Source organism: Saccopteryx leptura, chromosome 1, assembly GCF_036850995.1.
Source record: "Saccopteryx leptura isolate mSacLep1 chromosome 1, mSacLep1_pri_phased_curated, whole genome shotgun sequence".
Classification (NCBI taxonomy): domain Eukaryota; kingdom Metazoa; phylum Chordata; class Mammalia; order Chiroptera; family Emballonuridae; genus Saccopteryx; species Saccopteryx leptura.
The window spans coordinates 153,223,103-153,240,166 of record NC_089503.1 but is presented as its reverse complement, the minus strand read 5'-3'; the positions used below and the strand labels follow the sequence as shown (position 1 = coordinate 153,240,166).

General features: G+C 48.4%; 1 protein-coding gene across 1 annotated transcript; it reads left to right on the top strand.

The window, feature by feature from the left end:
- The first annotated feature begins 849 nt into the window (after positions 1–849).
- On the top strand, positions 850–11,200 carry ISL1 (ISL LIM homeobox 1). Its single transcript, XM_066377887.1, has 6 exons — positions 850–1,083; positions 1,934–2,123; positions 4,821–5,080; positions 6,873–7,159; positions 8,395–8,562; positions 10,377–11,200. The coding sequence occupies exons 1-6, from the start codon at positions 1,056–1,058 to the stop codon at positions 10,491–10,493; spliced, it is 1,050 nt and encodes a 349-aa protein (XP_066233984.1). The 5' UTR covers positions 850–1,055; the 3' UTR covers positions 10,494–11,200.
- The last annotated feature ends 5,864 nt before the right edge of the window (positions 11,201–17,064 follow it).

The window sequence follows — 17,064 nt, the reverse complement described above, 5'->3', positions numbered from 1 at the left end:
AAGAAAGGGGCCCGCGGAGCCCACTTGGCTTTACCTGCACCTCTCCGACCGATTGCCCGCTAAGGCCAGAGCGCCCTTCCGTCCCACCCCGCGCTTCTGGAGCTCTGGGGTCGGAGAGAACGGGGTCCTGGGGGAGCAGGAGCGAACAATCCCTCTGGGTCCGTTCGTCCCGTTCCCGGCCCTTCTTCTCCGAGGCGGTTCCCAGCGCGCCCGGCGCAGCCGGTTCGGGGACTCACCCTCCCCGGCAGCCGAGCGCGGCCAGGCCCGCAGCTGTGCGCCCAAGTGCGAGAGCAAACCGAGCTGTTCGAAGGGACCCCTTTCCTAGAACCCGGGAGGGATCTCATCGTCAGGAAGACCTACCCACCAGCCGCTTGCCACCGGCGGCAGAAAAGGGAGCCCCGCGCGCAACACGGCCGGCCGGACCGCTGGGACCCCAGGAGCGCAGGGCGGAGGAGCGGCGCGACAGGCGGCGAGGGCGCAGGCGGCGTGGCCGGGAAGGAGCGCGGGAGGGGGGCGGGAGGAGGAGGAGCAGCGTGAGCGGGCGGCCCGGAGCCAGAGCGGCCGGGCAGCGGGCGCCGGGGGAGAGCGGCGCGCCCGATCAAGTGGCCGGGAAGCCCGGAGCCTCTCCCGCGGGCTCGCCGCACGGTCAGTGGCGCACGGCCGCGGCGGGGCTGAAATATGATAATCAGAACAGCTGCGCCGCGCGCCCCGCAGCCAATGGGCGCGGCGCTCGCCTGACGTCCCCGCGCGCTGCGTCAGACCAATGGCGATGGAGCTGAGTTGGAGCAGAGAAGTTTGAGTAAGAGATAAGGAAGAGAGGTGCCCGAGCCGCGCCGAGTCCGCCGCCGCCGCAGCGCCTCCGCTCCGCCAGCTCCGCCGGCTCCCATTGGACTCCCCGACCCGCGAGGGCGCGGCGCGGTCGGGCAGCGGCGCGCTCAGCCTCGCAGTCCCGGGCCACTGTCTCCCACTTAGCCACAGCTCCAGCATCCTCTCTGTGTGCTGGTCACCACTGTACAACCACCATTGCACTGTGGACACTACTCCCTCTTACAGATATGGGAGACATGGGAGATCCACCAAAAAGTAAGAGGCTCTTTTACCTTGTGGGGCTCGGTGTGCTGGTCTGTGCGGGGGTCTCTCTCAGGCACGGGGGTCAGGGGCTCTTCGGAGTTGGAGTCACTGCCTGGAGAGACAGAAAGAGAGAGAGAGAGAGAGAAAGTGGCTTTTTCTCGTTGTCGCCACGCCTGCATGCTTTGCGGTTGGTTCTCATCTCCGGTAAACTGAGCGTACCTTGTGTTTGAATTTGTCTGGGTGCCCTCCAAAGCCCCTAGCCTTCTGGTGCTAAGTGGTAGTTTCCTCCCCGGGAATCCTGAGCTCTCCGAGATGGTTAGTCTGTTGCAAAGGTCTGCCTGCACCTACAGTACTCCGAGATGTGAAGTAGCATTAGACTTGCAAAAGAGAACGAGTGACAACTGTATTGATGTGTGCTTTTGCTAACAATATCCAGTCCTAGGTGCTATTTAAGAGCGTGCTTCATGGAAAATATAGACATCCCTGCGTTCACTTAACGCTTCTAGTCAAAACCTTTTCTTTGACTTGACTTATCCGTAATCTTTCCCAGCGGTTATGGCAAAGAGGGAGGAGGGAGGAAAAAGAAATACAAAATGAACGGGTTTGATTGTGTGCTAGGCTTACAAATGTAGACTATTCAAATCTGCATTTTACATATATTCCACCTCCTTTTTAAAATGAGTCAGGGTTTTGATGGCACACTTCAATTACCATACCAAAGTGCAATACTCTTTAAAGAAAAAAAAAAAGAAAGAAGAAAAAAAACTCTTAGAGTACGCCCTATAAGAGAACTACACTAAAAGTGTGTTTATCTCTGTAGGAAGTAAATGGTTAGTCAATCATGTATTTATTTTCATTTCAGAAAAACGTCTGATTTCCCTATGTGTTGGTTGCGGCAATCAAATTCACGATCAGTATATTCTGAGGGTTTCTCCGGATTTGGAATGGCATGCGGCATGTTTGAAATGTGCGGAGTGTAATCAGTATTTGGATGAGAGCTGTACGTGCTTTGTTAGAGATGGAAAGACCTACTGTAAAAGAGATTATATCAGGTATGCCATTTATATATACTGCTTACTTAATTTTGTGAGATTTCCCTGTCTCTCCTCACTCTTTATTATTTGCTGTGGCTTTGCCTTTTTGCAAAGTTTGCCTTAGTGGAGTCCGGCAGGCAGAAGTTACCCTGAATGTGTATTACTTAAACTATGCTGTTCATCTTGCATTTTAAGGGAGGAAACTTCCACAAAATTTGATAGTGGTCCTCACCTTTTTTGTGGTATTGAAGCTTGTTAAATTGCTCTTGGAATCTGTGGTGCTGAAATTATTTTTCTTTTTTAACATCCCCCTTCCAAGCCAAACAAACAAACAAAAAAAAAAACAATTTAAAGACGGGTAATTTGGAGGTTCTAAATTTTTTAAAAATTGTTTTTATTGTATTGTACAGTGTTTTTCTTTTTTATATATTTTAGTTCAGCATTTGATTAGTAACTTATAAAATCTTTGGAGATGTCAATGTAATGGGTGAAATAAAAGTTTGACGTACACATTTAAAGATGCATTTTGAAAGAGCAACTAGCCTTTTACTTTTTAGTCTAAGCGTTTCTACCTGAAAAATTTTAAAAGCAACCCAAATATTCCCTGCAAAACGACCGGAAATTTAATCTTTTTAAATATTAACCCTTTGGTGACATCTGACTGTCTTTTCTTTCTTATCTTATCTGAGCTGATGAATTAGACAGAGCAGATCAAATTGCCCATCATCTGTCTGCGAACAATTGGTATATTTAGATAATTGAACAGCTTCCTTTCTCACATTAAAATCTGGTAACTGATAAAATGAGTGAATTACCCATATTGACAAGACTAAAACCACCTAAGGAACTTTCTGAGTTTTTTTGTTTGTTTGTTTGTTTTTCCTTTCAGTTTGTTCCGCATCTAAACTTCATGCTTTTGCTAATCTCAAATTTTCTTTGACTTGTGTATCTATGTCAGAAACTTCATTACCTGCCTTAGGAAGCCAGTCGAATTTCTAAAGAAAATTTTATTGTTTCTATCACAAACAGAAGAGATCACACCTTTGCTATTATATTAAAAAGCACCAAAATTAAATTTAAAAAAATTGTCTAGCGGCTATGGAGAAGAAAATAGCTTTTGTAAGTAATGGCGTTTTGGGAGGTAAGCACTTAGTTTAGTCAAGATTGTGCCCTTATAATTTTTTCCCCGTTCACCTAGTATCCAGGGGTTTTTATTCTTACTTTAAAATCATGAAATAGAGTAGACTCTTGACAGAAACAACTGAACAGTGCAAAAAAAAACAACTTATAAATACTTTGATGGAGGTAGGGGAAGAGTGGGAGGAAATGGGGAAGAGGGGAACCCGAGGAAGGGGGAGGGGTTTCCCAAATTGTTTGGTCACAAGCAAGGTAAAGTCCTCATCCTATGAAATGGAAGATCTCACATGGAGTAGGCGGAGGGAGGCACAACTTTTGAATCTACCTTCTAACCTCTGACAAATGAGCCTTTTCCATTGTTTACTTGATTGGTGTGTGAACTGCAGGTTCTGCAGAGGAGCTCACTCCGCACCTCCAGGAGTGTCGTTACTCCACTGGAGATAGTGTTTTGCCCAGTTGCATACAGACCTGCATGTTCCTAATTCTGGATACATGTTTGGAGAAGGAGCAAGTTGCTTTTACCTTTTCTTCTCCACTCACTCTCCATTCGTGTGTGTGTGTGTGTGTGTGTGTGTGTGTGTGTGTGTGTGAGTCCCTGTCCCTTTGAAATCCTGTAGTTGTAAAAGCAGAACAGAGAGATCATTTAGATTTCTACAAGCCTTTCTCCCCGTGGAGAAGCGGGCTGTCCCCCTCCCTGCTTCGTGTGGGTCTTTTCCTCTCTTCCATTCTGTCTGTAGGAATGCCCCCGCTTCTGCTGTTACTTATACCTGGAGAGGGGGTCCTGGCGGGGTTGCAGAGAAGGAGCCTACAAAGCTTGTCTCTTGGTAAGGAGAGGCCAGAAGCAAGGAACACGGTCGACATGGATCTTTTCTTTTTTTGTTTTGTTTTGTTTTCTGGCTGGTCATGGCTCTAAAAACAAACTGAAGTTGAGGTAGATGCTTCAGCCACTTGAAAGAGATTGAGAGGACAAAAGCAAATTTTGGAAATAATAATGCAGGGAAAACCGCAGAGGAAACTTTCTGTTAACATTGTTGCTGGCCGAGAAATCTCGAGTTCCAGCGGAGCTGCTGTACTTGTGCAGCGAGGGCTCTGGAGGCCCTTCGGTTTCATTTTGTCCTTTTGCTTGTGCATTTGCGTGAGTTTGCACCCGACTGGGGTGACAGTCTCTTTTTTCCTTGGAAGGAGGACTTTCGGTTGCAGGTTTAGAGACATTTCCAGGAAGTGTGGGTCCGGTGAATCCCGGAGTCCCTCCGGGGCTCCTTCCTTTGTGGAGTCGCAAGAGGCACCCTGATCGCTCGAGCCGCGGCTCAGGCGTTAGAGCACATCAGACTTTTGTCCTTAGTGTGGACTGGGTGAGTGAGCTAAGAGGTACGACTGAGCAGGAGAGGTTCCAAAAGGGAAAGGAGAGGCAGAGGAAGCGGAACCGAACCACATCTGTTTTTTCCGTCCTCAGCTTGTCTGCTTAATCCCGATTCGGGGGACTCAGGGCCTTGTGGCCGGGACTCCCGGCGGGGCAGTGTCCGCTTGAAGTGACCCCTGTCCCTGTGCTTCTCTCCCGCCCGGCCGGGCCCCGCGCAGGTTGTACGGGATCAAATGCGCCAAGTGCAGCATCGGCTTCAGCAAGAACGACTTCGTGATGCGTGCCCGATCCAAGGTGTACCACATCGAGTGTTTCCGCTGCGTGGCCTGCAGCCGCCAGCTCATCCCCGGAGACGAGTTTGCGCTGCGGGAGGACGGGCTCTTCTGCCGCGCGGACCACGACGTGGTGGAGAGGGCCGGCCTAGGCGCCGGCGACCCGCTCAGCCCCCTGCACCCGGCGCGGCCGCTGCAAATGGCAGGTACTCCTCGGCCCGGAGAGAGCGAGGCAGGGCGGCCGGCTCGGAGGCCAGGCCAGCCTGCCCCTTCTGCTGCTACTGCGCTGGCCGCCGCTGCAACCCTGCGCCACACCGCAGGGCAGTTGCCTGGCAGCGAGGTAGCCTGCAGTTAACCGAAGTGGAAGGGGTGCTGTTTGCACGGCTCTACAGCGGGGTTCAGAGCGGTCATTTGTCCCCTCTACCTCCCGCAGCACACCTGCAGGTCTGTGTGTCTAAATATGGGTACACATGAATGTACACCACTTGTGTACACATGTATACACACGCCTAAACAGTACTTCAGCTCACCTTGGCCTTCAAGTAGCAGCTTTCTGAAAATGGGCACCAGCTCTGGCCAGGTACTCACCCTGCTGCTGCCTAATTAAAGGGGCGGAGCTCGGGCCCCCAGAAGCTTCCTCCAACCCAGCGAGGAAGTTTAGGTGGCCTGAAGTCATCAGCCCCTCTGATCCCATTTCCTTACCAACTGCCCCCACACTCGCGAAACAGTTTTAAAATTTATTTTTATCCTTTTGTGAGAAAATGAACATGAAAAGATACAGTCTTACTAACTGCAGGCCCTGGCACAGAGCTGTAATTTAAAACTGTCAACAAGCTAATCTGCAGTAATTGCCTTTTAAAGGGAGCCTGCCCCTTTAAACCATTCATTCCAAGTGATTTGGTGAGAATTTCATTTCGGTCCTGTGTCTGTAACAGTAAATTGACCCCATAGGTGTTGACCTGACCCCAGGGGATCCTGGAAGCTGTAGGATTTGTACCTTCCAGATCAGAGGGCCTTTTCCCCAGAAAGGAGAGGAGAAGTAGCAAGGTAGACCAGGAGGGGCCAGGGGTAAGAAGGCAGACAATGTTTCCAATCCTGCCTTCTGGTCATGAATAGATCCGCCCTGGTGCATTTTTAAAGTATCAGTTCCCACTAAACACTGGCTGAGAAAACGACAGCTTACCCCCTCTGCTTCCTGGCAGCTCTAAGAATTCCGCCCTGGGGGATTTGTGACTTGCTTGCAGGGGCAAAGCCGGAGGTGGCAACTTCTGTTGGGAGCAACCTGTGTGTGCACTGCTTGTGGGGAGAGAGACAGGAGGCTGGAGAATGGGGACAGATCGGGAGCCGGAGGCTTCCCAGCTGTCCTCTTAAGAGCCTAGGCCTCTCCATAGTTTCAGTTTTCCTTTGGTGGGGGTCCTCCTGTTTCGGGACCATCCAGGTAGATTCGGTGCTATGAGAGATCAAGGACTGGAGAGATGGCCGAAATACAGAATTGTTTTAGTCCCTTGACAGAAGTGGCTTCTAGGGACTGAAGTTCAAGGCTTTCTGGCAGAATTTTCCTCGGCCTCCGTGTTGCAGATTTCCAGGCTGGTGCGGTGTCTCTGGCTTTCACTGGAGTGTTCTGCATTACCTTCCCTGGGACCGTGTGTGACCTCTGCCCAAGAGCCTGGAGGTGGGGGATACTTGATGTAACCTGGGTCTGGTCTGGGTGAGGAAAGGCAAGGAGGGAGGAGGAACAACACTGAAAAAACACCACCCCTATTGGAGCAGAGTGACCAGCCCTGGAGCTGCGCCCCTTTGCTCCCGATGTTCGGACAGAATTGGGGCAGAGGCTGCATTCTGGAGCAGATTACTTAGTAGTGACCTCTAATATTAGAGAGCGAGATTTTATTTCACCTCTGCTGCCCCCGCTTTGTCGAGGCTGCGGAGCGCTGACCATTTTCCGGAGCGGCAGGCGGGCCAGCTCCGGCCTGCACTCACGTGCCCCTCTCCCCGCAGCGGAGCCCATCTCCGCGCGGCAGCCAGCCCTGCGGCCGCACGTGCACAAGCAGCCTGAGAAGACCACCCGCGTGCGGACCGTGCTCAACGAGAAGCAGCTGCACACCTTGCGGACCTGCTATGCTGCCAACCCGCGGCCCGATGCACTCATGAAGGAGCAGCTAGTGGAGATGACTGGCCTCAGCCCCCGGGTGATCCGGGTCTGGTTTCAGAACAAGCGGTGCAAGGACAAGAAGCGGAGCATCATGATGAAGCAGCTTCAGCAGCAGCAGCCCAATGACAAAACTGTGAGTGGCCCCGGGGATGGGCAGGGGACCCCAGAGGAGCCGAGGAGGCCGGCCAGGTGTGTGCTGGCAGCCCAGGTTAGCTGGCTGGCACACGAGCCAGCCACCCTGCTTTGGAGCGGGAGCCCTAACAGGCAGCCCTGTCCTGCCCCATCCCCCAGGGAGAGGCATCCCAGGGCCAGCTGGCCTGATGGAGGGGAGGGAGGAAGCACAGCACCCCAACCTGCACAGACGGGCTCATGCCCTTCAACTCCTCCCTGCCCTCCACCTGCTGCCCCTCTGTGGGCAGGCAGCAGCAAGGCCAGGCTCTGGTTTTGACATTCAAGTCCTTAGTTCCCTCCTCCTGTGCTGGGGAAAGAAGGGAGGGACAACTCCTTTGCTTCCCATGAAATTCAGGGTTTTGGAGTCATTCTAGTCCCCCCCTTACTACACCCCCACAATCCTGGCTAGGCCTTTTGTAGCACCTTGAGGCCTGTGAGGTCCTGCAAGGTGACCCACAGAAACAAGGCACCCTCTGCTCAAGGTCAAGCCGGGGCCTCCAGAGAGGTCAGGCCTCTGGTACTATTATCCACGATCATCCTGGGTCCACAGTGCCTACCCCTCAGGCCTTCTGATTAAATTAACCTAGAGAGTTCTTTTTTTTTTTTTCTTTTTCTTTTTACTGCATTGGCCCTATTTTTAAATGCCATAAAATCTGCTGTCATTAAACTTGGCAGGCCGGCCAACCTTGGGCCAGGGCACTTTCTAAGTTGGTTAGTGCTTAATACGCCAGACCAAAAGGCGTGTGGTGGGGGTTGGCCCTGCAGGGAGAGCGGCCTGGGGAGAAGGCGAACTGAAACTGCTCTGGAAGCCCGGCCTAGGGACCAGAGGGAGCCCCACGTCTAGAGACAGGAGGGAGGCCGGTCTGCCTGAGCTTCCTGTGGCTCAGGCCAGTGGGCTGACCGGAGGAATTGGGGATAAACCAGGAGAGGAAGGGAAGGAAGAAATTCACAGTAGAATTTGGTTTAATGAGATCCAAGCAGACCAAAAAGGCCAGGCCACAGAAGCATAAAAACAAAAACACAGGAAAACAAAACTGAACTCCTGCTCATATCCCTACGTGCAGCAGATTAACTGAGTCAATAAAGGCCACCATATAGATAAGATAATACCTGGGTATATTTGTTTAGCCTGTGCAGACAATGGAGGGAGGGAGTTTGCTCATTAACATGTTGGGATGGGGGGGGTGCTATTCACAGAATATCCAGGGGATGACAGGAACTCCCATGGTGGCTGCCAGTCCAGAGAGACATGACGGTGGCTTACAGGCAAACCCAGTGGAGGTGCAGAGTTACCAGCCACCTTGGAAAGTACTGAGTGACTTCGCCTTGCAGAGTGACATAGATCAGCCTGCTTTTCAGCAACTGGTAAGTGTCAGCTCGCAGTGTGAAGGGCTGAATCTCCCACAGAAAGGGGATTCTGGTTTAAGGGCCACACAGTGAAGATTGGGGGTTAGGATGGGGGGTGCCTCCCAGGCCCCTGGGCTGGGCTGGGCAGAGATGAGGGCTGTGTGGCAAAGAGAAGGTGGCAAGCTCCCAAGAAAAACAAACGTCCTATGAGTCTTTTATGAGAGTTCATCATTTGACCATATAGGTTGTGTTTTCTGTCAGCCCTGCTTTGAAGGATTAATTTCAAGGTGCCTAACTAAATAGACATGTTTGGGAAGGCAACAGGGTTGCAAAATCCTGTGTCTCAGACTTGAGAGTTAGTTACAATTGACATTGTAATCAGCAATTAGTAAATTTTGTCCCTCCTCAGCTCCTAGAAAGTGGTATATTTCAGGTCCTAAATCAAGGGGAGGGTAATGACGTTGACACAGGTAATCAATGTCATTTATCAGTGGGCAGCAGGCATCTGTCTGAGTGCCGTTTTCAGATATGTCAAGAAAGAGTCCAGCTATTCAAAGATATGATTGATACATTTTTGTCACTCTATCCCTTTTGGGGCTCTCTTAGTCTAAAAGTAGGACTGCTCAAACATTTTTAAGTATAGGAGTACAAATTTCATATATAATCACATACTGTGGGGCCCATATGTAGCAAAAGTAACGTGAGTTCTACCAATCAGATAATATGTGAGAATCTGTTTAGCATTAATGTGTTATACACATCCAGAAAAAAATAAACTCACCTTTTGCCTACAAAAAGCTTAAGGGTCAAGATAAACAAGATTATTGAATATACGTCCTTTACATCCGTTGTGAGAATGATATAGGTAATGGGCCAGAGCCAGTGGTTACAAAAACTTGGCCCAAGCTTATGTTTGCAAGTGGATCCGTCTAGGACCATTGGAGAAGTCCCTTGACCTCACAAGGGGCAAGTTTAATAGGGTAAAATAGGAAGGTAGGTTCTGGAATTAGGAAAAATAATTTATTTTAAAGTCAGGTTAATCTTATGAGTAATTTGAGTGACACCTGGATCCTCGGCTAGGGCAGGCAGGAGAGGGTGCAGGGCGGCTGCTGAAACATTAGTGATAGATGTGAGCAGAAGCAAGGAGCCAGGAGGGTCTGGGGTGGGGAGCTGGGTGGACAAGGAGCTTGACAACAGCAACACAATCCTTTCTCTATTTGTAATGCGATGATGTTATAATATATGGGTCTCCTTTCGGAAGGAAGAGCCTGATTTAAAGAGAAAGAGAAAGAGAAAAGCCAACAGACAGTGGGACCAACAAGGAAGAAAGCCCATGCTGAGAAGTTCATCCTTGTTCTGGGGAGCCTCCCCTGAATCACCTGTCACAGGATCTGAGTGCCTTATGGATTTCCCAACTCCAGAAGGGGAGAGGCTTTGATGCCCGGGGACTGGGAACCATCCTGCTCCTGGGGCAGCATGTAGCCAGCCGGCAGGCTGATTTTATTCCGAGCATGCGTGGTCCAGTCGCGATGCCCTTTTACAGCGGGGAACATTTGTCCTTAAATAATTTAATGCAACAGAATGTTGGGAATTCAATTGCAGTTAAAACAGATCTCTTGGAAGATGGCAAAGCGAGAGGATTTCTTTTCAAATTATTTTCCTTGTAGGGTTTTCTTTTTAGCCTGTTACAATCAAATTATACACCCCTATCTACCTATCCTGTCTGCACACACACACAGGTCCTTGTATGTACACACTAATGTGATGACTTTATCATCCTTTTATGCCTCTGATCAAAGCCTCCTTTATCCATTTCTCAACCTTCTGTGCAGGTCAATTTTTCCGAAGGAGGACCGGGCTCTAATTCCACGGGCAGCGAGGTGGCGTCGATGTCCTCTCAGCTCCCAGATACACCCAACAGCATGGTTGCCAGTCCTATTGAGGCATGAGGAACATTCACTCAGATGTCTTTTTCTTTTTTCGCTGTTTGGAGACAGTGGGAATTGATACTGTTGAACTTCGACACAAAAGTATTTAACGACCCGACCCAGTCCGCGAAAACTGAATCGAGAAATGAATGCTCCAATGAAATGCACGAAGTCTGTTTTAATGACAAGGTAATATGGTAGCAACACTGTGAAGACAATCATGCAATTTGACTAGAATTAAAACGTAACAACAAATGAAACCCAAACCCAACATAACGCTATCCAGTGACCTTAGGAGTACTGAGAAAGAAAGAAAGAAAAAAAAAAAGACGTTTTTAAAACGTAGAGGATGTATATTCAAGGATCTCAAAAAAAAAGCGCCTTTTCATTTCACTGCACATCTACAGAAAAGCAGACGTAAGAGATTTTTCAAGTCCATCTTATTCTGAATGGTGCTGTTTCTAGATTGGTCATTGGCTTTGCCTAACAGAAGCTCCAGCAAACGGGCAGGAAGAGAAACTGGCCTTGGGCTGAAAGGGTCCCTTCAGGAAGGTGGAGCCAGCCGCGGAGGTGCGCGGAGTTTTCCGTTGATTGTATCAAGGGGTTAATTGAAATCTGGGTTTCTTAGCATGTCCTGTAGCTGATTTTTTTTCCTTTTCGCCTCCCCCCCTCCTCTTCTTCTTCCTCTTCCTCTCTTCTTCTTCTTCTTCTTTTTTTTTTTTTTTTTTGAGATCCATCCTCTATCAAGAAGTCTGAAGCGACTTTAAAGGTTTTTGAATTTAGATTTAAAAACCAACTTATAAAGCATTGCAACAAGGTTACCTCTATTTTGCCACAAGCGTCTCGGGATTGTGTTTGACTTGTGTCTGTCAAGAACTTTTCCCCCAAAGATGTGTATAGTTATTGGTTAAAATGACTGTTTCTCTCTTTCTCTCTCTCTCTCTCTGGAAATAAAGAGGAAAAAAAGGAAACATTTTTTTGTTTGCTCTTGCATTGCAAAAATTATAAAGTAATTTATTATTTATTGTCGGAAGACTTGCCACTTTTCATGTCATTTGACATTTTTTTTTGTTTGCTAAAGTAAAAAAAAAAAAGATAAAGGTTGTACCATGGTCTTTGAATTATATGTCTAATTCTATGTGTTTTGTCATTTTTTTTCTTAAATATGTGAAATCAAAGCGCCATATGTAGGATTATATCTTCAGGACTATTTCACTAATAAACGTTTGGCATAGATAAATAAATGCAATGATCCGGGGTCCCTCTTTTATATGTTTACAAGTAAGCCGTTCAAGTGTGTGAAATTAAGTACTGCATGTGAATGGGGTAAACTGACAGTCGGTGTGATGTTTCAATGCAAATACAGTAGTTAAGGGTGAGCTTGCAAGTTTGCATTGTAATAGGGGGACCAACCCTGGTTGGAAGCGTTTAGCTCTTGGCGGTCATAATATTACTGGTGTTTGAAAATAAAATGCTGTCCTCCCGCCTGTACCCCCCCCCTTTCCTTCCTCTTGTCCCACCCCACCCCACAGCAAAATGAGGGTGCTGCTTAGATGGATTTTTTATTCTGAGTCACTATTTTATTTTCTTAGAGTAAGTGCTTTCTTTATACCAAAGTCTCCTGCTTAGGATTGTTGAAATGACCCATATTTCAAGTATAAGCTCTTGCTAAAAGAGAGGCTTTCTGCCTGGCCACTGAGCTGTGACCATTATTTACCGGTGGCGGCTGTCAGCGGATTGAGAAATGCTGCTTTATTTGCGCAGGAAGAACAGGCCAAGGGAAGAAAGGGTTTCTCAGCAACTCCCAGACCAGTCCGCCTGCGCGCCTTGCCCCTCCCCCAACTGCCCAACTTATTTCCTAAGCCCCTACCCCACCCCTGCCTTCTCCCCAGTGCCGATTCCACAGGACTTGGATCGTACCTGGCAGAGTCTGAGTACCTGGCGAAGGCTCTGTTGGGGAACTGCCTGTTAGGAGATGGGGTCCGCGCTCTGCTTGCTGGCCACATGGACCCTGGCATTTAGCAATAGTCCCTATGCTCAAGCCAGCACCCCCAGGTCACGAAAGGCCTTGTCCAAAATCAGGCTTCTCCATGCTTCTTCCTTTGCGTCTGTAGGGTTAGGATTTGGGGCTCCACCTTGTACCCCCCCCCCACACACACACACACCACAACACTTGGACTCTTTAGAAACTGGATTCATTTGCACGCGCAAGTGTCCTGCCAGTTTAACTCTCTAACAACTCGTGATAAATAAGAAAGCTGATGTACCCTAATCGTGTGTCTGTGGCGTGTGCCTCTCGGACCGCTGCCAGGGAGGTCAGCCCCGGGGCTCCCAGGTCTCGGTGCCCCTTTTCCAAACCTGCGCAAGTCAGGGAAACGAAGCTCAATTAGCCTTTTGTTTGGCATCAGTCTACAGAACGGGTTAATTACAGGCTCTCACATGGGGGCAGAGAGAAAACAAACTTTGCATTGAAAATGTTACAGTGCATTAGACATGCCCGTTGATTATTTTGATTGTTGTGTCTAATTCTTGATAGAGGGGTAATAATTTGGCCCGTGGTAATAATGGCTTGTAGACTGTTGAGAAAAACAGGAGTTATGTCTTATCTCACAGAGATCTTCTCCTGGAAAAGCTCTCCCACTCTTCCCCTTCTTCTTTGCCTTTTCTTTTCCCTCCCCCTCTCTTATTTTCTTGCACTGGACTTGACTCTTTTAGCTTCCCATTTACATTCACAATCTGTATGTATGTCTGCCTTTTCCGTTCTCCTCACCATCACACCTGGGATGGATAACTAATAAGTGTAAGGATGGCAGGTCCGGCACGAACACTGGTGTCTCATGTATGTGTAGTTGCTGATCACCCAACTCTGGTTATTAAATCCCCTTCTCCAGCTGTAGCCCCTGTTGGACTTTTTTTTTTTTTGACAACTTAAAATCCGGTGATGGAAAAATCAACAAAACTTTATTTAGGGTTTGAATGCAACGGAGGGACTTAAGTGAGCCACATATCTTTGTGATGCTTTATTGCCCTTACATTTATTTCTAAGATTTAGAGCTGGAGGTGGGGTGAGGGAGGAGGGGATGTTTTACATATATAGACGTCAGTCTGTTCTGAAGTCTACTGCTTGAATATAAGTGGAGTAATTTGGGAGGGGAATGAGGAATGATTTGGTTTCACTTGCAGGATTCAAGATATGTGTTGCCTGATGGCAGAGACTGGATTGATGGGTCGATAGCATTCTGGTTCTTGTATTATTCATATGAAAGGTGTGTTCCCTTCTAGAGTCCTTAGCGCTCTAAAGGGTGTAGCTGAGATGTCTTCTTGTTTGCAAACCACCTCCTGTGCCCACTCCCTTTTCCCTGTACACCTCTGGGAAGCACGCTAAGAGCTGTGTGTCTTCTAATGAAATCCCTCCTGTTTGCTATTACATTTGATCCTCCCTCCCCTTATTACTCTGAATTCTTCCTTCTGGACATGATGACTCATTTCCTCCAGCTTCTGCAAGCAAAAATTTAATGCAACTGAAAACATCCAGGACGCTCCCCTTAAATCAGGAGTCTATGTCAATCTCCTTTAGGCAGGATTTACCCCCTGTTGTTTCAGAGCAATAACCTGCTCTATACTTCAGTCAACTGTCTCTCCTTTTCATCACATGGACCTGGCTTTTCTTACCATGAAAAAGAAGTCCTTCCTAAGTTAGAATCATGCTTGACGATATGTTTTCTTCATTGAAATAACATTCCTGAGTATTGGAGATTCTACATGGGTATGTGTACCCACCTACCAATTCACAACATTTGTGGATGCTTTGTCTCTGTTCACTCTGATTGGTAAACTGATCGTAATGACCCCTTTTATGGTCTATCTTATTATCCTTTTGACTTCCAGCCGATAAAACAATGTGCTTTTAAGGTACCTAGAAGGACTTTTGCATTTCCCTAGCACCTTGATTTTTAAGCCATAAGATTGTTCTCATGAAAATATCTTACAGGTCCCATGTGGATTTACTTAGCCTTTTCCTTAAAAAAAAAAAAAGAAAAGGAAATATAGTTAAAACTTGGTCCAAACCACTAGAAGAGGTAAGTTTGGATGGAACCCAGCCAGTTAGGGTTTTTAATCTCATCCCTAATGTAAGTAAACTAAGCAGAAAGGACTTGTTTTACTTGTAAAGATCAGTGTAGTCAACTTTTATAAAAGAGATTTCTAATCCAAATTATGCTTGAGTTCTATTTATTAAGGACTATTTACTTCCTCTCTGCTAATCAACAGTTAAAGATTACATCACAAGTCAAATTTTCTTTGGGGGAGGTGCTGGAGAGATAGGGGGAAGGGAATATTTTTGTGCCTTTATTTTAAAAAGTGTTCCTTCTAAAAATGACCCTAAATCTTGAATTTTCGTTAACTATTTAAAATAAAAGCAATTAACTTGTACAGTGTGAGTTGGTGTTTTTAAACTAAAATGCAAATAGTTAATTCAGGGTGCTGGCAGCCAATTCTGTTTACTGATCTTTTCTGATTGTTGTTTTTCTTGATAACGGAGCAAGCCACTGAATGGCTGTTTGAGCCCAGGCGCCACAAACATAAACTTCACAGCTTACAATGTCCCAAGTCGTGATGGAGGATCTCTCCACACCTCCCGCGGACTCTGAAGTGTAGACAGAGAAGTTGGTTCACAGGGAGCGAGGGAGGGGGAGGGGCAGCAGGGAAGGCTGCTGAGTGTTTGCTCTAAGCATTGTTACTATCACATCTTTTAATTTTTATGGCGCTTAAGCTGTTGACTCTGAGAAGCCAGTTTCTGTGCCTTGGAGAAGCTAGTCTCTTCCCACAAAATTATGTGATTCTTTTTTTTCTTTTGAAAAGTTATTTTGCAAATCTTTCTGCTTGCTGATCCTTCTGCAAAAGCACAAGGCGCAATGATATGCAAAGCATTCTGAAGGAAAACCACTTTATCCCCAATAGGGGACGCCTAGATTTGAGGTGAAAGATATAGGGTAAGGTTGCTTTTTGCCCGGTGGGGAGAAAGGCCCATTGACCTGCCCTGACGACAGCCCAAGAGAGATCTCGTGAGCATTCTCCACTCCTGGGACCCGCTTCCCCTTCTGTTGATCAAAAGTGCCTGTTCCTTCCAGAGTGATGGTGTTGTTATTGGACGATTTGGTTTAAATTGGCAACTGATTTTTGCCGGTTTGCCTCGGGGTCCTGTCTGCTGTCTTTCCTGTGCCCAGCACTGAGGTTTGGGGGACCGGTGCTGGGAATGGAGTACCCGGCACTGGTCTCACCAGTCCCGTGACCTCCGTGGGCAAGTCCGCCCTTGATCCCTTAAAGCAGGGACAATAGTGGTCCGGGAGAGGGAGAAGGGTGTTGCTGGGCCCTTCTCCTTCAGGAGTTGATCAGGTTGGCAGATCTGGAGGGCTAATCCAAACAAGGCGCTTGACTTGTGAGGTCGCGAGTCTAGACAGAGCTGGTGGCTCGGCGGCTCCTTATCTTCTCCTGGAATCAGCCGAAGAGGCGCTCCCCGGCCCACGGCGCGGCGCAGACGGCACAACAAACACAGCACCTGAGGCTTTACAGCTCGCTTTATTGTTTAATGGGAATGCTGAAAAACAGTCATTTGTGGTAAGGCCCGCGCACTGAGCCAACGCGCGCTGTGCCACGGACACTAGGGGGTGGAGTGGGGGCGCACCAGCGCCAGTGAGGGCTCCGGCCAGGCGCGCGGCGACTCGGCTCCCTCCCCATTCTCCCGGCCAGAGCCTTGGGGGCGCTGCCCCGGAGGGGCAGGGGTGGATGTGCTGTGGGAGTCCGCTTAGGGCAAGGTGTCCGGGACTAATCCCCCATCTCCTCCCGCTGCCTGGAAATGACAGTTCTGCACGTTAGCCACTAATGGTTTGTGGGGTCAGTGGGCTCTGACTCAAGGGCGATCAATAAAAACATTTAATGCAGTAATACGCTTCTCCCCCCCTCTCCTCAAATGTACCGAGAAAGATGCGTCACCATCTCGGACAGAGTGTCCCGAGCGGCAGGGCGTCCTTTCTGTCTCCGAGAGCATGGCAGTGTGGGGACAGTCCAGTGTTTTAATGAGCACTTCCCTGGGCTGAGCATGGATGCCCTGAAGGCTGACTCCCACCTCCCACCTGGGGGGGGGGGCTGGTACTGTCATCCGCCTGGGAGCAGGGGACCACCCTGCAACATGACCTTTTTTACAGGGACCAACAGCCACGCTTGGGGATTTGCAATCAAGGATTCTGTGGCTTGCATTTCAAATTAATGGAGTGAAATTAAGTTAATTATCATCTTGATCCTTCTCTATGGAAATTTTTTGTTGTTTCAAAAATAAGGGAGCGTTCCTAGTTACACGTTCGCTGTTCTAGTTTGCAAACATTAGATGTGTGCGTGCATGCGTGCGTGAGTGCGTGCCTGCTGCATGCCTCGGCACTGAGAGGATAATTCCAAAAATATCGGTGAGGGCATTTTGTTTACTTGCTTAACAAGGTGGTGGTCCAAACAGCACCATCTCCCTGCTTTGGAGACACTGCAGCCCCACCTAATGCGTTCCCTGGCCTGGTCTCAGAGTCACCACGTGTACCAGATGAGA